A 25,016-nucleotide genomic window follows, 5' to 3' on the forward strand; every position below is an offset into this window, starting at 1 on the left:
AAGGTGTATACCTGCTGTAATATAGGTTTCTAAAAGCAATATTCTTTCTATGTGAATATTGGCGCTTTTGTGTTAGTGCAAATTAACGAGGCTCTACTGTATGCTGCACATATGTAACAAAAACAGGAAAGAGAGAGAGGGAGGAAGGAGGAGCGCAAATGTCAAAGTTATTTGGCTCTAACCCTAATTAGTTTGTTTCTTAGGTTCTCTGGACAGCCAATTTTCAAGCTGCATCAGGTATAAGTAACAGAGGGAAGCAGAAACATTAAAACGACATCACTAAAGAGACTGGGGGGAAACAGGTAAAAGTCAGTCTTACTTGAATTCTGGTTCGGAAAATTGACTTGCATTGTCTAAACAGGTAATTAGGTCTGGAAAGAAAAAATGTTAGGTCAAGAGGATGATAAAGACAATAAGTTTGAATATGCTTCCTCAAGTGCACAAATATATACATTTGAGCCTCTGTGGCTTAAACAAAAGATTCAGAATGAAAAAAACTACATTCCTACTAAATTTTCTTGCAACAGATTCGGTATTACAGTAGAACCTTGATAATTTGGCTGAGTAACTGGGAAATCACTGAGAATGTGACATAGACCAGAAGAGAAACACAACAAAAAACATTTTCTGTGCAGCTTAATTTTGATTTATAGCTATAGTGCAGAGATCCTAAGATAATTCAGACACACAAACATACGATCTTTCCATAAAATTAAGTAAGTTGACTAAACAGGCCTGTGTTTTCAGCATTTAACAGTCCTACAGCACTGAAACCAGGCAGCACAGGGAATAAGCTATTAAGAGCCATGTTACTGGCACCCATGACCAATATCTCACATTTCACATTTCTCTCTGCTGTGTTTCAGCACGCACAGTCTGAAACACACATACAGAGAAAAGCATCAGGAAAACCACAAAATAAAAATTAAAAATTAAAACTCTTTATCTGCTCTTTTTAGCATTACTTCCAGAAGGGGTCTTCTCAAGCCTTTTGCCTTGTGAAGCTGTTGCTGGCAATCCTTCATTTCCTTCTGGACCACGTAAGTCACACACCTTTACAATGAGTGGAAGGAGATGCAAAACAAATACAGCAACCTCTTTCAGAGGCCAGAATAACCAAAACCACATAACAAACAAGAACTGGCAAAAAGACTAAAAAGTAGTCAGCAGATGATATAATTAAAGAGCTGAGGGATTTTTCAATACTGTTATTGAAATAAAATTTTCTGTGAGGTTGGTCTGTATACAATATATAAATCTCAGCAAGAAAACTTGTTAGTTATCTGCCAGCTTGACTAGTACCTGAAAAAATGTATTTTGTCCTTTATCTGAAGCAGTTCTTTCATTCGTAAAGATAACTATGACTCTTCTTCTGCTATCCAAGGTAAACTTCGATACCGTTTCTTTAAAACTACAGCAACTTACAGTAACTGCCGGTCTCACTTCCTATGCAGAAGTATCAGGAAGACTGCATTCAGAGTCTTCATTTTTAGAAGTTAATTTGCGAGGTCAGGGGAATAAATAAATGAGTTACGTGTTTTTATGAGACAGCTCTGATTTTACCAGCACAGAAAAATTACCAAATAAATACCTGATTTGTCAGTGGTTGAATAAGCTGCAAGAAATCCACGTCCAGAAGTGTGTGTTCCACTCATGAACTGTACTGTGACTTCATTACTTTTTGAAGTAATTAAACCATCCATTTGAAAGCCAAACCCACAGTATTTTCCTATGGAGAGAAGAGGGAGACAGACCAAAACCAACATACATAATAGGCATCTTATTTCAATTGCAGTGTAAGCTCACATTACTGGTGTATATTCAAAAACAAATCCATGTGCGTGACATGAAATGATGTCATCAGTGTCCATTTAAGGCAAATGGAAGAATATGGGTACCACATTTGTCACTGTCAGCAGGTAAGAAACTCTCATACCCTTAACACGTGCAAATAAATGTGACCTTATCCCATTCACCTCTAGCCATGCATAACTCTCACAGCCAGTTCGTCAAAGACTGTGAGAAATCTGTTAGGGAATGGGATCAAGTTAGGGCAATAAGAATCACCTATAGAAGCAAATGAGAAAAAAGCTCTTCTCCTCCCCCAGCTGTTGGGGCACTTCTTTATCGTTTACTATTTCATGGTTTCTGTCAACTGCTTTTCTTCATTTAGGACAGCAGCAGGCATGACTCACGGCACTTCAGCATTAAGTATATGCAAGTACCATCAATATAAACTGCCAGTTGGTTCACTTTCTGGTTTGCTGCACCTATAAAACCTGAGAGGTTCTGCATCTGGATACTTCTCTTGCCATCAAAAATTATACATTTTAAACTGAGATGCTGGAGTCTGCAGATGCTGACAGTATTTGCACTACGAAGTCCCACAATTACTGCCAAAAGTCTTTACCTGGATGAATGTCTGTTAAATGCACCCAAGTCAATAGGGAATTCTGCACTTCTACTAATTAGAAACTTTAATAAAACACTGACCATTTTATTAACCTGTTAAGAAAAAAAAGAAAAACCAAACCTGTTCTATAGGCTCCCTTGATCACTCAATACTGTAAACCATCTATAACACTATTTAAGATTCTGCACTGGATAATCGAAGTGGATAATCACCAGCAACAAATGACACTGCGTATGTTTCAGTCTAACATTAATTTATTTGCTTTCTTGAGCATAAGTATGTTATATCATAAAACACCAAAAAAAAGAAGCCAGGCTCCCTTCTCAACTAAAGGCAAATTACGAAACTGAACTAGAGGGAGTGGAATAACACTGTACTGCAGGAATAGTTCTTAACAAATACAATGCAACACAAATATAACATGCATGTCAAATTCCTTTAAAAAGTGAACTGCACTCTCAAATACTGATCAAATAAATTTAAAAATTAGAAATACAAATTCCTATCATTATTCAAGGCTTTGTAAATGTTGCTTATTCATATATTTTTGAACAAAGCAAGAGTATATTCTAATGAAAAAAGAGAAAATAGATTTTACAATACTTCAATGAAATTTATAATATTATACAAATATAACCTTACCTCAACTCACCACTTAAACTGGTTATCAGCAACAGATACAAAGAAATAAGTTCTCTTTTACCAAATCTCCATATTGACCCTATGTTCTGCTCCAAGTCATGTTTCAATGATTAACTGCATTTATTATGATGAACTGCGTAATTTTTTCAACTACCACTTTTATTCTCCTTTGTTTTTTAAGTTTTGTTTTGTTACACAATTGACCAGAATGAGACTCCTCTCAGGGTAGATCAGAATGTCCTCAAGAAACCATATCTCCTCTTCTTTGACAAATATACAGGGCAAGACATTTAAATCTAGCTTGCCTAAACTATCCAGTGCTGCTAGTACCATGGAGATACAGCCTTTGACAAACTGTAGACTGATGCACTTTATGATGCATGGCAAGACATACTTTTGAGACTATGAATCATTTTTCTAATTCTTCACTGGCCTCTCACCAGATTTTTAGCAATCTTTTTAAAAAGCAAGCACTAGAAATGGACAAAACATTACTGTCATGACACCTCAGTCAATGGTACGTGCAGAAGATGTAATTTCTCTATTTTGTCTGTATTTAGGCATTGAATGACCCCAAGTACTTTTGTACAACAACACTGCATCAGGAGAGGGAATTCCCACAGCAGCTTACATTCTCTGCTCCTGTAGGTCTAGCATTACACTGCATGTACTAAATAAGTAAATCTGACTGTAGACACACAGTGATTGGACTGTGATGAAAGCTAATAAAAACTACCTCTAGATCTTACTTAAACTAGAGACAAATTTCAAACCAAGGATTTGAATATTCTTTTGTTTTATTGGTAAATATCGAAAAGGCTTGGAATTAGAACTAGCCCTTAAAAGCTTCATTAGAAACCTCTGTCGGTGAACTAACCCACTAACAACTTTTTAATCTAATCAGCCAATTTTTAAGTAATTTTGCGTTAAAGTAGGTATCACTGAATTTCAGATTTTACGTAATACAAGTATTTTAACATTAGATCATGCTAGCAGTCTTGAATGAAAAAACTTAGGATAAATCCAGATTTCTTCCAAACAAATTCAGGTCACTGTTTAATCCCTCCAGTGTTTGTTGCTTCAAATATGAACATTCAAGAATCTGCATCATCTGTATCTGTCAATGTTAATATCACTGTTTGTTCTGTGATTTAATTTATTTAAAAGTAGAACAACACACATATTTGTTCAACATACCATGCTACTACACAAGCTGGGAACAGCTGAAAGTCAAGAGAAATAAATGAAGTAGAAAATTTACTTGAAACCATTAAGTCACTTTTACAAGTGAGTAATAGACTTATCAGAACTCAATGTTCCTTGCCATTTAAGGACTGCAGTGTTTCCTATTTTAGGCCAAGTGTGGCTCAACTACTCCAAGCACATACTGATTTTCACACACGCTTACCTAGGAAACAGTTGGAAAAGAGGATTAAAAAAGCTAACATTCCACTAGCCTCTTTATAAAAAGACTCAGTGTAGCAGAATTAGCATTTGAGTTGCACAAAAACAATCCTGGTGAAGTAAATCTCTCTTTCTGTCTCTCTGCAGATTAATTTTATTTTCTTTCCTAAAGCTTTAATCTGCACAGTAACAACTAATTTTGCTAAAAGAAGAATGACAATTTGTTTTGAGTTTTATGGAAAGTAACCACAGGGGTCTTAAAAGCCTACATATACCTTGATGTAGATGATAATGTCACACTGCTATTTGAAAAAAACCCTGCCGTACAGTCATGAGATTCACTTTGTCCTCTAAAGAGGAGAAAAATTAAACTATGGACATTATCAGAAAATGGGGGACACCTGAACTACACAATTTTTCAAGCCTGACATCCTTTAATCCTGGCAGTATTATTAGCTCAAATCAGAGCGATTCCATATAAAAAGAAAAGCATTTCAGTTAAGATATATATGATCCTCATAGTTTTGCATCTCCCTCTCTGCTGCTTACAAGAACTTCACAGACTACTGAAGATGTCTGAGAAAAAACAAACCTTACAGTTAAATTTCCTTTGAAAATCTGAAGAATCAAAGATTATTTTAGGATCTGTGTTGCTTTCAGCATCTAGTTGTTGTATGCACGAACTAAAGGTAGGATGTTCTGCTATCATTATTACTCATCTTTTTTTCAGCACATTTTTAGGATATAGGAATTGTGTCAAGAAGATATGTCCACATACGCTTTAGTAACAGTAAACCAAATGCAATTATTTAAGAATTACATTAAGAATACTCTGGCGTTCTAAACAAAGAGTTCATCTGCTGAGCAATAATGGTAAGCATACTTGAAATGGGCATGTCACCAGAGAAAAAGAAAACAGATTACTGTTTTCTTTACCTCTTTATTTTTATATAGTTACAGTTGCACCTGTACTCCCTCTCTGCACTGAAGACCCCTATAGCATATAAGAGAATCTTTCCTTAGCTATGCTTTCTAGAAGTACTACCAGTAGTAAATTTATTAAAACTGGTCCCTGATGGCTGTTTTTCTCATGAGGTGAGGTACAGAGAGCACTCCTCACAGTTTTGCTGTGTTTCCTTGATACAAAGTTCAGGAAAAACACAACTCTGATTACAAAATTATTAAAATCCCTTTCTTTACCTTATTTGAGATTCCTGTAAATAATGAAAATTTCCTTCTTTTCATCACTTCTCATAAGACTCACAACCCACACTGTACAAAGCAGTGCATGATGTATTCAGACAAGGTCATACCCTGCCCAATATCAAACTGAACGGTTACAGTTTTCCAGGGCTACAAAAAAAAACTTAACACCTAGTAGTTACTCTATGCTCAGAGCACGTAAACAAGGAGAAATTTAAAAAGTAAGAAAAGTAACAACAGTATATCCAAGTTCTTTACAAGGCAATAGCTTTCAAACACCAACAGTAAAAGCGCCTACCTATCTCTGCCCTTGTGGGGCCAATCCCATTGTGAACTCTTAAGTAACTGGAATGACAAGAATCCGAGTCATCAATATCAAAATCACCAAATTTGAGCTGAACTCGCTGCCCAGGCTTTACACGAATTTCCCATTCACAAACTGTGCTGTTGGGAGAGGTCTGTGGGTAGTTTATCGAAGCAAGAGTTCCACTTTCAGGGCCCAGAACGGTGTGCCCACATCCATCACCTGCAAAAGAATAAAAACAAATCAGCAACACGAGTTCATCTTCGCAGCTTCACTGGCAATTTCATCATCCTGTTTTTTAGCAGTGGTGTAAGATTTGCTGGTTTCTTAACCATACTAATCATATTGCAAGAAAACTCCAGGGTAAGTCACATGCAGATGAAACAGCTATTGTGAGAAAATAACATTCAACCAATGTTGCCTAATGTTTAGCTTCTCATCACAGGTGATCAGAGAGCTGCTACAGCTTCCTCAACCATACAAAAAATCCTCCATAATTACTTAAGAAATTGCACAGTTAGTACAGAAAGTGTCCCTGCTATCTCACGTTCCCTCAAAACCTATGTACAGAAAAAAACACGTTCTGAAAAGGAAGGAGAAACCCACTGATAAAACAAAAGCACATCAGTTGTTTTACTTCTTGCTGTACCCACAGCATAATGAAAAAGAATAAAGACAATGGAAAGCAAATACTCTACTGAAAATAACTGCCAGGCCTGACTATCATCAAACTGTTGGTGTGCTGTTTTCTAATATAGCACAATTTTAACACTGTAGTTAATTTTTTACAGTTCTTTAGAGGCCATGCTAGTTTTTTCTGGATTTGTACAACATATTGATTACAAATTATAATGAGCCCTCTACCTAACATTTGAGTATTAATTTTAAACAGTAGTAACAATGCTAAAGACAACTTATTTAACAAGTGGGAAAAAACCAGCACAAATTGTGTATTCTCAAAATCAAACTATAAAGAGCAAACCCATAAATCTATTTACTCAGCTAGACATTAATTCCCCCCAGTACGTAGTAGAAGAAGCTTAAGAGTATCTGGGCTGTTTTGGAAATCAGAATGTTCTTTACAGAACACTGGCCATCACTGGCTCTTTATAAATCAAGATGAAACAAAGTATTCCTGAGCATAAAGGCACACCCAGCAGAATTAATACCTCCAGTAACCTAAGCCCCAGAAAATAAGCCTTGTAACATTTCAGGTTTATTTTTGTAGCACCGGAGGCTAAAAAGCCTATTTATTGAATTTAGTCTCATGAAAAGAGTATGCCAGGAACAGCATCATGAAAGTCTGGAGATCTTTTGAAAAAGACCTGTACACACTATCCTAAAAGCAATGAGGACCTTTCAGGATCTTCAATAAAGTAACATAAGCAAAAATAGCAAAGTCAAAAATCAGGTTAGATATGCTGCTAAAAAATGTCTTTTACACCACTCAAAATACATGTATTAACTGTAGGTCCATTCCACCCTTCAGAATTCATGCCTGTGTATAGTACTTCCCAAGTGATTATAACCGACTTAACATTATGTCAAAATCCCGCACTCCAGAAGTTCACAATGCTCAACATAATTTGTATCAACAGATGTTTGTTTTGTCAGCTAGAAGTCAGTCAAAGTGTTTCCTACCATATACTAGCATATGTAGTTCCTCTGCTAAACATGAAAGGTAAGCTTAGCTTTAAGAACAAAAACTGTATACATATTTAAGAATTTTAACTAACCTATTCTCTTTATAATCTGAGCACACTGACAAATAGCTGCATGTTGTAAAAGCTAAGTGCTGCTTGTATATACAGAATCACAAACAGATGCAAACTGCAGCTTTTTTTTTCTTGCTAGCAGTTTTGAAGCAAAATGAGGCATCTTCTTTGGAAAGGGAACTAGAATAACTGTTTCAGTAAAATCAAAATTTCTATTTGAAAAGCTGTTGCTTAGACATGTTTTTTCTTCATCCAGTTTTAGCAATTTACTTTAAAATGCTTTGTTCCATCCCATCACAAGTATTATTTCCATTTGGGTGACAGCTGAGAAATCACTTTCTTAGATTACTGCTGTTCTAATACGTGAGGCACAATTGCCCAATGTTACAAACAAGTAGCTTAAACCACATGTCTTGAGTATCACTTTAATCCTGGTTTCTTTCCAAAGACATGTTATAAAGCTAAGAGTAAGTAAAAGATTTATCATTGAAAACCTGTAGGGGTTTGGTTTACTAGTTAGTAAACATTTAAATGTCAGATTCCTTATTAGTCACAATATGATTAACAGTCAAGAAAAATACTGATTTCTTTGCTAGTAAACTGGGGTTTTTTTGCAAGCAAGTACTCACATACATTACGAAACGCATGGAAGTTATTAACAACAATCGAAACAACAAATATATACTAGGCCTGTATTTATGGTGATATTTATGGCTAGTATTTCAAAACTCTTTATACTGCAGACATGTAAAATTAATTTTCAACATATGCAGCAGTCAGGTTTAGGTTACGTCTTAAATGCAACAAGCCAGTTAAGCAGTTCTCTGCATTTCCTAACTTGTGACAGCAGTAAGCAACCATTTACTCATGTACGGATTGAAAACATTATGCAGATACACTAATAAAGTGGCTTTTTGAACATGAAATCATAATAGCTTTCACCTGTACAGGGCAGATAAATTGTTCTGAGTGCATTTTAAGGAAATGTTTATGCTATCTAGAATACTTGATAGTTAATTATTTCTCATTTCAATGGGCCTGTTATTGCAATGCAGTAACCACACAAATGCTAGTTCTTACAGCCAGGAATACCAGTAACACACACGATTATGCATTTCTGATTCTTCCCCACACTTTTGCATCTTAAGCCTATGCCGCTGGAAGGTAAAGACAAAGGAGAGCTCAGGTATCTTCTTTGATCCAAATTGTACTTAAATTGTAAACTTCTCCAGTTAAAAGCAGAAAAGATCATGCCTAACATTCATTTAAACCTCTTATTCACTAGTTTGCTGTTCAGCTGTCTCAAGCATAAAACAATACCGGCACTACATTTGTATGACGAACAGGGTACACCCTTCTGATGAGAAAAGCGAAAGAACTCCAGAAACAACCTCACACACACATTTAGGAGATAAAATGCAAATAAAATAAGTTTTAAAAAGACACTGAGACTTTTCTTTTAAAGATGCATCACTAAGAAATGTCAAATTTCCCCTTGTAGCTTGAAACAATCAGTCATGTTCCCAGTGGCTAGATAGAAAACCTTACTAATCTGTCTCACACAATTTAATGGAAATGCAAATTTCAAATCTCCCTTTTGCTGAAGGCATTCTTGAAAACATGTGAGGAAAAATACTCCTCTAACCTATCCACATTAAAGAACCTGTTGTCAAATCATACTAGAAAGAAATGGAAAGGAAAAAAAAGTTGTGCTGAACTGCATCTGCAGCATTGTTGTACTATGAAGCCAATTTTTAAAAGTAGTTAATTCTGGCTGGACATTTGAGAACTCATTTTGTTGTGTGTTTCACTTAGGTTAGTGATAGCAGAAGTGCCAGACACATCATGCCTGAAGAATTTAAAGATTATCATTGCATGTCCAACATGCAATAACAGATAGTCTGCCAAGTGCAGCAGCAACATCATTCAGGAGCTATTTGGAAATTTCTAAAAATCACATCTCCAGTGAAACTTGCAGAAGAACGAAACCTCATGTTATTTTATTGGTACTATAAAAGGGTAGCTCTTGAGCCTCCCTATGTAAGTGGTGCTTCATCATTTCTGCCAAAGTTGCACAAATACCACTGATCAACTCCAGAGATATGTGTGTGTGTGTGTATATATATATATCTCCTGCATCAGGGGAGCAATCTGCAATACTCAGCAATTTCTACAATAAAAAGAGAAAGTACAATTTTTTGCGCTACAGCCACTTATATAGGAGCATTAGCTACTTCATTTGCAAGTCATTAAGTGCCACTGAATCTTTTGCTCCTATTAATCTGTATGCATGAGTGTGGAATATCTGAGAACACCTAGAAGAGACAGACATCAATGCCTAAATCAATTATTCCTGAATGGGTTGACAGTTTCTGTTGTCAGTACACAGCTAATGACTCTCCTGCTTTCTTTCAGCCTTCTCTGTCACACAACAGACCTAATGCACTTGCAGAACAGAGAAAGCTCTTCACAGTAGCATCACATCACTTGCACATACATTATACCTGACATGTGCTGGAAGGTCTGCAGATGTGCATTGAATTTCACATGTCCTGAGGACCGTGTTCATACCAAACATGAATAAGCTCAGCTCTTCACCAAAATGTGTGTTGGAAACATGGGTGCCTCAAGCAGGGGGCAGAGGCAAGCAGACTGCTGTTGTCAGGAGAACCATTCATCTCTTCTGCAGGCGCCGTCGAGTGCAGTCTGGATGAATTATCCTGACAGATTTCAGGTGACCCCCCGGCCTGTGGCACACTGATGTCTGATGCGATCATGCAAATGATTTAAAACCATTTCTCATACACAAGTTCTTTACATCAACAAAATACAGAACTCGAACCAGTACAAACATACCAAAGTGCACTGGGTAAGAAGAAACTGTCAAATTTAATAAAATGAGAGGATACTGCACATGCAGAAGTGGGTGCTAAGTACTCTAATAATACCCACAAAAAGATTAATTATTCTTCGTAGTTGTTGGAGTCAATTAATCAGAACTTTTCCCCCTGAAATTGGCTGCTGTTAGTGACTGCTAATCTTGTTCTCACTACCAAAACACATTGAAAAGTAATCTTTAAGACTAGAGGATGCTTTCCCATTCCTTACTTGGAGAAGAGAGAATGATAAAGACATCAGACAGTTTAAGATTACAGTCTGTAAGGCATAACCAATGCATATCAAAATGCTGATCTCAATTTTAACACATGGCACTGCCTTTTGAACAGACTCAATTTAACCAGTGGGTTTCCTGAGAAGATTGTACATATGTAAGTTAGGATTTTCTTTAAGTTTGTGACTATATACAGGATGTAATTAACTCTTTCTTAACGAAGTAAAGGTAGAATCAAATCTAAGTAAAGGTAGAATCAAATCTAAGTAAAGGTAGAATCAAATCTAAGTAAAGGTAGAATCAAATCTAAGTAAAGGTAGAATCAAATCTAAGTAAAGGTAGAATCAAATCTAAGTAAAGGTAGAATCAAATCTATTAGAGTTATGTAAGCAAGAAGATGTTTTAAGGCATTTAATTTCACTGCAAATACACAACTACCTCTGATTCAATGCACTGATGTAATTCCTCCTCTTCTGTTCAGTTCCTGTGCTCTTTCCCACTTTTTATCAGTGTGTCCCTAAGAGACACTGCATCCACTTTTTGCTTTTCTCAGTGTGGGCAAGAAAGTTTACACAACCAACATAACAATCCATGATTAAGAAGCAGGAATGAAGACCACTGAGACATCAAATTCTAAACAGCTTGTTCAGGTATTTCCAAATGTCCTTATTGGTGTCCTCCAGACCCATTGCTTTTTCTACCAAAATCCACACAACTACATTCTTCAGAAGTAATCCGCTCCTCTGTCAGAATTAATTTTCTTAACAAGCCAACAAGTACACAGGCCACCTTCATCTTTATGTCCTTTATTTGCCTCAGTAACACACTGGTTTGCACATTTCATCCCATTACAGATGTTTCACACATAAAAAATCCCACGCTTCCACAGGTGAGACCATAGCTCAATAAACACTTGAAGGCACTTTAAATTAGTGCAGCCACAGACAAAGGCAAGCCTTGTCTGCCTCTAGCTTTTGGTGGGCCACCCGGGTGGGGCGGGGCCACCCTTATCTCGGGCCCGGATTATCTGCTTGCTTCTGGTCACCCTCAGAAGGGTGAGGAAACCTCGGGCTGAGGAATAGGACAAAAGGTAAAGCACCACAGGCATTTTGCCTTTCACAACGTTGGCAGCTCAGTGCAGCGAGGGCCGGGGGCAGGACACAGCAGCCCATTCTTGCTCTTATAGCAAAAGTACACAATTTAAGATGCCGTTACAACAAAATTTTACTGTTTGCATCTACAATGCTAGCTTCATGCTAGGCTAGTGATAATTAGTACTTTACTATTTTAATCTGTACACACAGCTTTTCAATCACTATCTCTGGAAATGCAGTCTTTGCTTCCAGCCACTGAATTTTGCACAAAAGAGTAACATAGCCTTGCTAAATTTAACTTCCAAAATACAGTATAATTTTTAAAACAAATTAACTTAAATTCTTAAATCATCAGTGCAGATAAGCTTTTCTTCCTCTGCTATCATGTACTAACCTGACTACTTCAAAAAACCAGGAAAGATCAGCTGTACGAGACTGCTGCAGACCTTTTTCTTGCTGAAATCGGGAAAACGAGAGAAGTCCCCGGGGACAGCTATGACTTGCTTAAATAGTATGCAGGCAAAAGCAGCCTACAAAGACAGGCTAGCCATGGTGAAAAGTGATTTACGTGAGGACTCTCTAAGAGGGCTCTGTGTTCAATGACACATACTGCAGAAGCCCTCCTGATCTGCTGCCCATGCTGAGTCACAGTGACAACTTGTGTTGTACCTTGTCTTTTGTCTGGCACATGCAGCTTGCCCACTTCCGAAGACATATCATTTACTTAGCAATCTGCACCAACACTTTCATAAAAATAAACGCTGCTGTGCTTCAGTGCTTTAAGTGCTATGCAGCAGAAACAAAGCTGATGAAGGAAATTAAAAATAACACACAGGTGGTCACACAAAGCTCCATGAGAATAAGCAGCAGTCATGGTAAGAATAGGCTTCCAATCTCTTCTAAGGTCTTCAAACCCACCACCACACCAGGACCAAACGAAATTTCACAAGCCTTACATGTGTCAACAAAGAGGCAAAAAAATTCTCCAGATGACACCACAGTCATTTTCTTATCTCTTCTGTTACCTGTTGATAAATGGGACTACACCACCTACGCTGCAGATCCATGGTGGCATACATGAACACCAAACTCAGCAGTACCATCTTGACTTTTATAAAGAGCTGTGACTTCTCGCCCTAGCCACTGCTGGTGCTTGTCATACCTGTGTTGAGCTGCACAGCAGTTTTATACCCAGGTTACCTCCTTCTCTGCCTGTTCTTGAGTAAAGGTACAGGTATGCATCAACAGCAGTCTAACAGTCCCAGGAGCCTGTGCAATGGAGATAATGCAAGGTAGGGGCAGGGGGCAGAGGGTGAGACAGCAGCTGACAGTGGTAAAAATCATGACTGGCTACCATGGAATCAACAGAAGCCAGCAGGAAGGAAGCTGATGGGTTGGGTACCTGATCAAAAAACAGCAGGGCATCTAGATGCTTTCAAAAAGAAAAACTCAACAGCTGGAATTATTTGCATCCCGTAGTTGCACCAAGAAGTGACTTTAAATACCAGTTTCTAACCCTCTTTTAAAGTTTGTCATCCAACTGATGAAACAGTAACACTCCACATCCCTACACCAGTATCTCTGTCAGTGTAGGTGGCATACAGCATCATCTTGATTTCTAACACTGATTTTCAACTCTAATTGCAAAATTATGATGGGCACTGTCTGGAGTTTTCCCCCGTGAACAACATGGCTTCATTCTAGTGTAATGAAATATAATACAGAACCTATTCTAAAAGATAATTCATTCCTGATTTTGCCTTGTAGAGGTTCCCTTAAAAGGAAGGGTGATTTCACACTTGTGACCTTCTATAAATACAATCAATGAAACAAACAATATGTGCTACTGAAAAATAGGATGATTAGGAAGATAACAGTAAATATACACACTTCAGTCACTGGTGCCAAAATTTATCACAGAAATATAGCAAGATCATGTAGGAAGTCATCAGTGTGTGAAGCTCCAGTAAAAACGACCTGTGAACTTTAAAACTGCCCATCAGCTTTGCTGTAACTCCTTCAAGGCAAGAAAAGGGTGTCTTGTGTTACAGAACTGCAGACCCTGAAATCAGCTCTTCAAAAAATGAAGAGATAAAGTAATGAAAATGCTTTATTTGACGTTTTCAATTATACTTGAGAAAAAGATAAAAACTCATCAGCACTGGACTTCATATGTAGGTGGTCAAACTGATTAAATTTAATGTGTCTCTCTTTCCACCCTTGTGATAATAATACATATTTTGACATCTGTATATAATGGCATAAAAATATAAATTAACAGGTAACAGTGGTTCAAGCCTTCCTGGTTTCACAAAACTCACAGATTTGTAAAAGAAAAATTAAGCACCAGTGGCTTCTGTCCACCACACTGAACAAGGCAAGATGTTTTTCTCCACATCTTAAACATTCTGGAGCAAAGTTAAAACGACCAGACACAGCTTTAACTGGCTACAGTCCTGTTGAAGATGCACAAGTTGCCAACTATGAAAACCTTTGCGGATTTGCTGGCAAACATACATGCACAACATACTCCATACGCGTGTAGATCTCTTAAGCCAACTACCCTTCCACAGCCAAAATCTCCTGGCTCCTAGAAGGAACCAAGCAAAACCGTGACACTGCAATTCACCTTCTGTTTCCATTGCTCTCCTAATTAATCTTTCTACTCAAGATACTGAAGATCTTTCACCTCCTCATTCCTGTGGGGTTTCTCTATACAAAAAACATCTACATCCAAGCAGCTATACAAGTTACTTGTCTTGCCAAGTCTAATTAATATGCTACTTTAGTTCCACCTCAGTATAAAACTAGAAGTGCAAAAATAGGATGTATAAAAGAACTGTGACAAAACTGCTAAAACAGTTCAGTGTTCCTACCTCCCTTAGTATCTGAAGCTGCAACTGGGCACTGAAACAATTACTACCTGTACTCCAAGAAACATCAATTAAGAGACCTGAAAAGATTTCCTCTTCACAGTTAGGCAACGTCTGAGCTGTCAGGATTACCCAGTCTAAAGAAAACCACAAATAGATCATCGATTATGAGGAGAAAATGTTAATTATTTTTCATCCCTAAATACCCTTTTACAAATCTGGAATAATTTTATAGAATATTTATTTACAAACTTTGTTTAAATGCCAGACTAAGATCAACAGTATTAGTCTAATATGACAGACAGCATCACTCTGAGAAGCTTTTACACCATCATCTTTTTCAAAATCAAGACAGAAGAGTTATCTGCTCACAACCATTTACAGAAGCATACCAAGCTCTTCAAGTTACCCTTCCACCACTAATAATATTCCTCAAGGACATATCAAAAGGGCATCTCCCACAGCACTTCAAGTAAAGAACCAAGAAAATCAGCATATCATTTAGGAAATGGTTCTATATGAAGAACCACTGTGGGGAAGAAGCATCAAAAAAAGAGAATCCATGTGGCCTCATGCACAATACATTGAATTTCAGCAAGATTGAGGATGCAAAGATCTGTAGCCTGCAGGATTATCACTCGGATACTATTCCAATCCTGGATGACAAAACCTCTTCCTTGAACTGAAAGTAGATTTGGAAAGAACTTCAAAAATCTGAGAGGAAGGTTTAGAGGGCAGATTAACAAGGGAAGTTATAAAGCAGGGAGGCAGGTGTTTAATAAAGCATACAGATGATCTGACCACTGATTTAATTTTCATTTTTCAGTACATATATGATGCAGCATCTCTGGAATATGGTTAACAGCGTAGTCTCCTGTGATTTTGCAGGAGCTGAATTCAGTTTTCACATCACAAAGAATGCAGGAATGTTAAAATGTAATAAATTTACTTTAAACTTTTACTGCACAATTAAAAGTGTTAATACAACCAAAGATATCCACACAGAACAAAAAAACCCTCTGAAAATATCTGATTTTTTTTTTAATGATAAAATTAACAAAACTGATGTAATACAGTCTTGCTAATGAAAGACAAACTTTAGTATAAAGAAAGCACTGGAGAAACATTTCTTAAAAAAAACAACGGAAAAAAAAAACCCCACACACAGGCACACACACCCCCAACCAAAGAAAAAAACCTCCAGACTTCCCAAAAAGAAAAAACATATGTCAGGTTTGAACCTCTCTGACCCTAATTTATAGGTCATTTTACAGAAAGATAGATTCACAGTACTGAAGACCAGAAGTACCCTTTTAGGTTTGATTTTTTGTATGCCACAACTACTTACAGTTGGCTAATTATGATTCTAACCAAAGGGAATGTAGGATGTTGCATTAAATTTAACTTTCCAGAAAGTTTTCAGACTTGATTTAAAGGTATCTTGAGAGAGAGAATTTTTAACTATTTCTAAAGCTACCATGCTTTAAACGTTTAAGAGAGGAAAACAAACAAGCAACCACCACCCAAAAAAAAAAAAACCCAACAAAAAACAACCACGAAACCAACTGTTTCAAAGATATTCTCCAAAAATACGCCTACTTTATTTACGGCATATGGGCTAATTCCTTATTATTCAATACTACTATTGCCAAGAATGAGACAACAAAGTTCATAAACTTTATTCAGCTTACACAAAAACATTTACTAATGCAACAGCTATGTATGCTATTGGAACAGTTGTGCAGAACTGGAACTTTCCTAATTGTGTTACCCTTCAAAAACAAGATGCATGGAACATCTATTAATAGGGTAGAAGTTCATTCAGTCAAAAACTTGAAACTTTGTACTTTCAGTAAGATTCTAAGAACAGGGGTTCTTAATATCACCAGTCAAAAAAATTGTACGAAAATAGTAACTGACTGAGTCAAAATGCAGAACACCTATCATACACAGAGACCAGAGAACAGGCCAAAACATCCTCCTTGTGTTAGCAAAAATTAAAAGCAAGCACATCTGACAAGTATGTGTTCAGCCCCTACTTACAGATCTTCTGCTTTCAGGAACCCTTTTTCTTGAAAAGGATTTACCCGACTAGAACAATTGCCAATGCACTTAGTATTATATTTTACATAGTTACTGTAAATGTATTTCAATTGTTTTACAGCTAGGGATGTCAACTCAAATTACAGTCTTACTGCAAACTCGCAACGAAAATTCTAGAAGTATGAGTTGTCACTTACTGTCAAAGATAAACACTGATGTGCTTGATTTTCAAGGTGCAACTAGTCTCAAGTCAAAGCAATAACTAATCACTGAGATTCAGCAAGCATCGGCTGTTTGCTGGTCTAAGCCTCACAGTCTGCTAACTCATGGTAAATTTCTTTTATTCCAGTATTTGTAGAGAAAAAGGAATGTAACCCAAACAGAACTGATAACTAAAAACATGGAGATTTTGTAAGAAATGCCAACAGGAAGCGTCCAAATGCCATAAGCAGTATCAAGTGCCTGTGTATCAATCCCAAGATCCAAATGATTGAAATAACCGAGATAACGGTAGCTAAACAAGTATGAATTATCTGCCCCTTAAATCCATTTTTTAGGAGTTTAGCAACCATAAAGAAATGTTACCCTTTTACAGCTCTTCACCAAGGGAAACTAAGTGATCATGCAAGGACATAGCACAGGTTAAATGTTTCTTACTCATCCAAGGGTCGGGGTTTGTTTTCTTTTTCTAGACTAGACAAAGAATTATTCAAACAAAAGCAATATTCAAAATCAATGTTATTCTGTGGTCCAGATGTCAAATCACTACCATATTTTCAACTCTAATTTTTAATTCAAATAACATCAAATGTGTTCAAATATAAAGCAACAAGTTCAAACAGAATGTGAATAGTACAGCTCAAACTGTTTGCCTCAAACAATGGAAGGCAAAGCACAAAGCTTAACAAAATCTGGTATTTCACATTCTTACCACATTAATGAACAGGCTTCACAGAAAATAACCCACCACACTGTACAAAAAAAATGCACTGAGAACTTTATAGATCCTACTTTAATGCAAGTTTCTACACAGCCTTTTATGTTAACATTACTACTGCTCCCCCTCCCCACCTCCCCCAACCTCCGTTTAGTAACAAACCCATGTTGCTTGGACAACGGTTTCAACAATACTACTATTCTCCAAAAAAAGGACCACGGATGTTCCATAATATTTGATTAAAGAAATTAATCTAAAAGCAACTGTTAATCACAAAATGCAGGAGGAGAGGGAAATCCTTTGACTACAAAACAAATTCCAGGTAATCCTAACTGCTTTCCCAAAGCACAGGATGCAGCTACAAAAGTGGAGGTGACATGCAATTGCTTATTTTAAAAGCTTTCACAATATGGATAAAATAACCAATAGAAATATTGATTATGAAGAAAAAATAGAAACATTTGTCAATATGTTGAGCAGCAATTCCAACAAGGATTGTGTTTGTACTGATTATCTAAGCTATCAAAGTTGATGCATTCAAGGCAGCACTGAACTAGCCGATGACTGAAACTATACAGAACAGCAGCGATCACATTAAAAACCTAATGCAGGGGTCTTCAAACTACGGCCTGCAGGCCCGATGCAGCCCCCCAGGGTCCTCAATCCAGCCCCCCAGTATTTACAGACCCCCCCTGCCCTGCCCCCGCCGGGGGTTGGGGGGTGAAACCAAACAGCCGCAGATGATGTCCTGCCACTTCATCCACGCACCAGCCCCCTGTTTAAAAAGTTTGAGGACCCCTGACCTAATGCATCATTTTGCAGAGTATAAAGCAGGTGGCAGAACTGCAGAAAAGCAGATGGATTATTACTCTCTTACGTGAATAACATAAAGAAAACATTTTTCCAAATCTTGAAAGCTGAATATATCCATTCAGTAGCAGGAAAACATTTTTCCTAAAGAATGCACTAATGTGCTAGATGGTCACTGGCTTGAGATGCACACAGTAGCAGCATACAAGATTACATTACCTTTTTAACATGAGCTCAGATACTGGATTTTTATAGCCATGTACACAGAAGTGTATATATATATTTAAACCAAAGTGCATTGTATTGCTTAAATCCAAACCAAATGTAATACTCTTATGAGTTCTTATACTTGGTCCCAGAAAGTATTTACACAAAATGGCGATTCTTTCCTTTAGAGGAGCAGACTACACAAGCATGACCTCAACAGGCTCCCAAAGATGAGCTGGGTTGCACAGAATCGGTGCTATGAGGCACCCTCCCAGAAAGGATGGCTCTGCACAACACATGTACATACCTCTGCCCACCAGACCCACCTAACCACTTCAAATAAGGCTCAGTAAATGAAGGCGGAAAAAAATCTTTGCTTTTTAGGTCTATACTTCCAACACCAGCTCACTTCCCCCCCAGGAACAGCATTCCTCCACACAATTCTCTAGAGCACTGCTCCTCCTCCTCCTCACTACATCTATCTTCAAGGTGCAATGCTGGGAAGTGAAAAAGAAAACCTGGATCAGCAGACATGTCAGCTAAGCCTGGCAGCACTTTAAGCCCTGGCCTTGAAAAATTCTTCTGTACTTCTCAGCACAAGGATGAAGGGGATTTGCTTCAGCACTCCTGCCCTACGTGGTGCCAATCCCCAAATCCTCAAGAGTCTGTATTCTGCACAATTGCATCTGCAAAACACTCTGCATTCTCAAGTAAAACTGTCCTATTAGCAAAACCAAACAGTTCAATAGAGCACTGCCCTTCCCATCATAAAACACTTACTCCGATGTTAATTTGAGGGATAACAAATCTCTCATCCAAAGAGCTGGGGATCTTTTCAATCAAAATAATTCCTCAAGGGTTTGGCTGTGACTCCCTCCCAGATGAGCCCAGCCAAGGACAATGGATACAAAGGACAACGGGACACCACCCAATCTAATTTAGCAAGAGTAGAAAATGGCACTTGTATGAAGGCCAAGACATGACAATTGCTCATACAGCAGACAGTTTTGTGGTAGTGTTTTATATTCACAAGCCAGGAGCAATCTGCAGCAGGAGAGGAAGGAAAAAAAAAAAAACAAACACCTGCAATGGGCTACCTTGGCAGCTGGAACCCTTGCCAGTCACCTGTTCCAAAAGGAAATAACCTCTTCCAAGACATCTATGGAGAAGCTACAACCTCTCTCCCTCCCTCTTGCCCAGCTGATGGATACGCAGCTCAACCAACCTTCTCTTTGTCTGCTTCCTTCTACCCAAATCAAGCCACCTCTCTTGCAAATCTATAGAAGGAGGACATAGTTAGATCCTTTCAGGATTGAAGTTCACAACTGGAAGGTTATCTTAGTGAACAAAATGGACAATTATTTCCGAATCTGAAAAAAAAAGTTTAAGGAAATGAAGTTCACAAAAATCACACAGCTAGTTCTAGTCTTCCCACTTGTCTCAGGAACTCCTGAACTCAGCACACTGTAAACCAAATGCAGTACTTCAGTGACAAAGACACCCCTGCACAGTAAGTGGCCAGGAAGTCACAACAGTCGCAACAGTTGTTTCAGCCCCTAACATCTGGACAATCACGAGCCATTTCAGGTCCTACAGAAAGACAGAAGCTAAGCTGATGGATCAGCATGTGCTTAATTCTGGACTGGCCACAAGTCAAAGCCACTGCTGTCTACTGCCTTGCCGGACGGACAAGCCAAGGCAAGACCAGGAGCACTGCAGAGGGAAGGGGAGGGCACACGGCAAAACTAGAGAGGAACAGGAACACACAACAGGTCCAGGAATACTGCAGTTCAATCACAAAACACAAGACCATAGAAAATTTCATTAGGTTGAATGTGCACAGAGCCATCAGTCCTTTCACTCAGCATTTCAGATCATGGTAACTTTGCACCATACATTCAAAAATTCTTTTCCTCTGCTACATTGACACAAACATTTTTAAGCTACTGTGACAAACGACTTTCTGGTACTTTCTTCAAAAGGTTTGAGTATATAACAACATCTGTATGGTTTGGTATTTTTTTTTACAACAAAATGTGGGAATCACATTTAAAACCAAGCACCCAGAGTAAATTTCTTTTAAATAAAAGGTTGAGGGGGGAAAAAAAAAACCAATCTGCTTCAAATCACTTGGGATTCACTCGAGTTTATTTTTTAACTTAAAGCTTTATTCCAGCTTTATAAGCAAATCAGTATCCACTAGGAATCCCAACAGATGGCTACCAAACTACATGTGTGATGACAAAGTTCCTGGTCCGCAGACCCTGAGATCTTAGTACCTGCAGAATAACTAAGACATTACTCAAGTTCTACTTTGATGAAAGCTAAGCAACCATTTCTCTCTTAGCTGTGTTCTTCTAAAGCCAAAAAAAGGTTAAACTTAACTGATGAACAGGCCACACCAAATTTGTATCAATAGCTGAACATCTGTTAAGAGCACTGCTTCTCAAAATGCAGTCTACAAAGAGCAGGAAGCTTACATGGGCTGGCTTGCTTTCATTCACTCACACCTGCTTAATTACATGAAAAATAAAACACTTGAAGTATTTTTCAAATAGCAGTTTCCTTGCAGCCAGGAGCTAGTCACTATAGAATTGTTTCAAAATCACAAGAGTTGACTTGCACAGCTGCCACTGGACAGTCCCCAACGCATGAGACCATATGACAGCACCAGTTACTTTCTGTTGAGTCTTTTTCAGTGTTTCTGAAGGTGTTCAACCTCATGCAAAATGCTCATATTTTCCAAGACACTGAGATGCTCAAGTTCAAGACCTTGACCAAAGAATGTGAGATTACATACACAGAATGACTTTCAATATGATAGACCAAAAAAAAAAAAAATCCCACCCAAATCTGCCAAGGTAATACAGTGGGCTACTAAGTGAGAAGCATATTCACCACAGCAGTACCTGCACTTTTTCATCCCTCAAGTTTCCAGCTATCCAGAGAGGGAAAGAGAAAACATTTGACTCAACATTCAAAGGAAGTTTCAAATTGACCAAAATCATACGTTATTTTTACATCAGTTCATACTAGAGAGGTGCTCTACAGAAAAGCATGTCAGAAATGAAAATACTGTATCTTGAAAACAAGATTTAAATACCATGTAGTATGTGAGGCTTAGTGCTGCTGAATGCTAGAACAGAAAATTAATAGTTGCTTATTAACAGACGACCAGCCACCCTAACACAAGGAATGAGGCTAGGTTCCCATCTAGTATCACTTACCAGATTTTTTATAGAAAAGCTTAAAAGCAACTTTAACTGTGGAATTCCCTAAACCTTGGGTACTTCTATTGGCAATCTCAACACACTCTCTTAGAAGCCTGTGCATATATTTAATATATCAATTTAGTAACAGCTCTGTGCAGACCCTTCATGAGCAAGACAGCAGTTTCGTTTCCGCATGGGACTCCTTTACCCAAATTAGAACTATGCCAGCATTTAAAGATACAGGATATGCGCTCCCCAACCTTCTCTGGAATAAGATAAATGAAATATTTTGGCAAGGAAACAGTCCCTCACAAGCAGAACTTTTCTTAGAAGCTTCAACAGTTTCAATGACTGAAGGATACTTCAGTGTTTGTATTTGACAACACCAGAGACCCTAACCTTAAAACAAGCTGGGGTTTGATGCCAAATAAAATGAGATTTGTCAGTAAAGAGGTTCCCCTACTGCTCAAAAGAGAGACTTCTGTGCAAACTTTAAGCATTAACTGGAGGAACATCATAAATTGAAATTTTGGGAACAAGCTCTTCAGCGGTTTCTCAGAGTATAAAAAGATGAAGTGACCAGCACACCCAAAAGCCTGCTGTCCACACAGTCCAACCTCTTGCTGCATGTTCCCTCCCACTCTAGCACACCTCCAACCACTCTGAGACAATTCGACTCAATAATCTGGAGGAAAATTATGACTCTTCCCTCCCCACCCAGTTACTTCAGTTTTCTCCTAGAACAACAAACTCAGTCTGCTCACCAAACGGTCAGACTAGTGTCAGGTCAGCACACACATTTGGAGCACGATGCTCCTACAGCAGGAACTGACACCTTGCTGCTGCCCCACTGACCTGGCAGCAGCCTTCAGAAGGCTAAATGTTAAAACTGTCCCATTTCCCCTCAAAAGCAATTGGGTCTTCTCCACCTCCATTATAAATTAAACCAAAATAAAACAAAACCAGGTATGCCAAAGATTTATTAGTGTTAGCTTCGTGCATGTATAGGAATGTACTTAGAACTAAATGCGATCAGCTAGAAGTAAGCAGAAGAGGTAAGTCAACACGACTAGCTTGCTCTACAGACACATCTCTGACCATTCTGCATTCAAAAAATTAAGTGTACGTTTAACAGCACGGTGCACACATTCCTGATTCCCTCTGTGCATTTAAATACAGCATTTGTGACATTCAAATATATTTCCATCTGAGACATACTGAAAGTTACACAAGAAGAGCGTTTAATTTCTGAAAGGAAGCAGAGCAGTGCAAGAAGCACGCAGGACTGAGGACCATAAAATTTCTATTCTCAACCCCTGTACCCACAGAGGCGCAAGTTTCACGACGTTGTCAAAGCACTGACTGCCACCGCCTTCCCCAGGCGTGTGACCGAAGCGACAGCTCCTGCGGCGCCCCCTCAGCTCCCGCCACGCCGGGACCGAGCCGCCGCAGCCCGCCCCGCGATCCCGGGAACCCGGCCCGCTCCTCCCGGCACCAGCGGGACGGGCGCCTCCACGCGTGGGCTCCCCCACACCGCCCCGGCGCGGCGGCTGCCCCGGCCCGGCCGCCACACGCAGCCCGCGGGGGAAACGCGGCGGCCCCCCTCGGCGCCAGGCCCCGCCGCCCCGCGCCCTGAGGCGAGGGCGGACTGGGCCCTTCGGGGAGCGGGCTCTTCCTTCGCCCCTGCGGGCCGGGGGGCAGCTCCGGGGTGCGGGCCCACGCCGGGGACGGCTGGGACTCCCCTCCCAGCGGCAGCGTCCCGCAGGGCCCGTCTCCCTCGCCCCCCCCGGCGCCCTGGGCAGCGCGGCCCGCCCGCCCCCGCACCCACCTTTCTGCGCCCCGGCGCCCCGTGGCAGCACCAGCAGCAGCAGGCTGAAGCGGAGCAGCGAGGCCGCCCGCCGGGTCCCCGCAGGGAGCGGCCGCCCCGGGCTCACCATGCCCCGCGGCGTGGCCGGCGGTCCCAGGGCATCGCGGGCTGCGGGGCGGCCGGGCCGGGCCGCGTCTGTGCCCTGCGCCCCGCACCCGTCGCGCCGTGCGGGACAGCCAGCACCGCCCCTCGCCGCCCGCAGACGCCGCGGCCGCCCAACCGCTTCCGGGAGCGCGGCGCCGCGCTCGCTTCCTGCTGGCCCGCCCCGGCCCCGGCGCGGCGCCCTGGGGGTTCGGCGCCACATCTCCTCGCCGTGCCACCTCCGCGCGCCCTCACAGCTGGCCGGGAGCGTTCCGCCCCGGCTGTTCCTTCCCGCCGGGGCAGCAGGGCCCGGCCGGCAGAACCGCGGCACAAGAGCGCTACGGGCAGGGCAGGGACGGGCAGGGCAGGGCAGGGTAGGGCGGGCTGGTGGCCTGTGCCCCACAGGCGAGCGCCGGGCAGCGGGCAGCTGGCCCTGAGCTCCAAGCCATGCCGTTACAGCCCTTGTCACCCAGCTTCCCAGCGGTTACAGCGTGTGACTGGGAGGCTTGCTGCAGGAGGCTTGCATTCACCCATGGGGAATGGCACTTTTTTAAAAAGAAATGCGGTTATTGTACTGATTTACTTGTTAAGAAAGCTCATTTTGGAGAGAAAAGCACCCCAAGCACTAGTAGGATCAAAGAATCACCTTTCTATACCATCACCATCATCTTCATGGAAGGCTGCACCTCATTACATGTTTTCCAGTGGCAGGTGAAAGGAAGGTAATTTTCAGATGCTGATGAGATGGTGGCGATGTTCCCACATGCAGGGTCCCACCCCTGCCTCCCTCTAGCAGGGCTGGAAGGACCAGAGGGAGGGTGAGAGCAGCACCCACACCAGACACTGTTTCACATGTCTTTCAGATTCAGAACTGAAACCTCAGCCCCCCCACTGACCACTCTTACTCTCACCACGAAGCAGAAGACACCTGGGACTTCCACAGCTGCTCCCAATGATGAGCCTCTCAGCCAGTGCAGGGTTCCTTCTGCTGTGGCAGGGCTGATGCAGGTCAGCCCCATGTAATGCTGCTGTCCACCTCCAGCGGTTCCACTGTACAAATGTCTTAAGGAAGAAATCGTTCTCCGTTTCCTCTCCCAAA

General features: G+C 40.1%; 1 protein-coding gene across 1 annotated transcript in view; it reads right to left on the bottom strand.

Moving 5' to 3' along the window:
* DCBLD2 (discoidin, CUB and LCCL domain containing 2) overlaps window positions 1-24,155 on the bottom strand; it is a 46,490-nt gene extending 22,335 nt beyond the window's left edge. Inside the window, exons 1-4 of the mRNA XM_056327813.1 lie at window positions 23,798-24,155; window positions 5,961-6,188; window positions 1,592-1,729; window positions 320-371 (exon numbers count right to left, since the gene is read on the bottom strand). Of these exons, the coding sequence (XP_056183788.1) occupies window positions 320-371; window positions 1,592-1,729; window positions 5,961-6,188; window positions 23,798-24,140 (761 nt within the window). The 5' untranslated portion in view covers window positions 24,141-24,155. The remainder of the gene's footprint in view (window positions 1-319; window positions 372-1,591; window positions 1,730-5,960; window positions 6,189-23,797) is intronic.
* Between the last annotated feature and the right edge of the window lie 861 nt (window positions 24,156-25,016).

This window comes from Falco biarmicus, chromosome 2 (genome assembly GCF_023638135.1).
Source record: "Falco biarmicus isolate bFalBia1 chromosome 2, bFalBia1.pri, whole genome shotgun sequence".
Taxonomy (NCBI): Eukaryota; Metazoa; Chordata; class Aves; order Falconiformes; family Falconidae; genus Falco; species Falco biarmicus.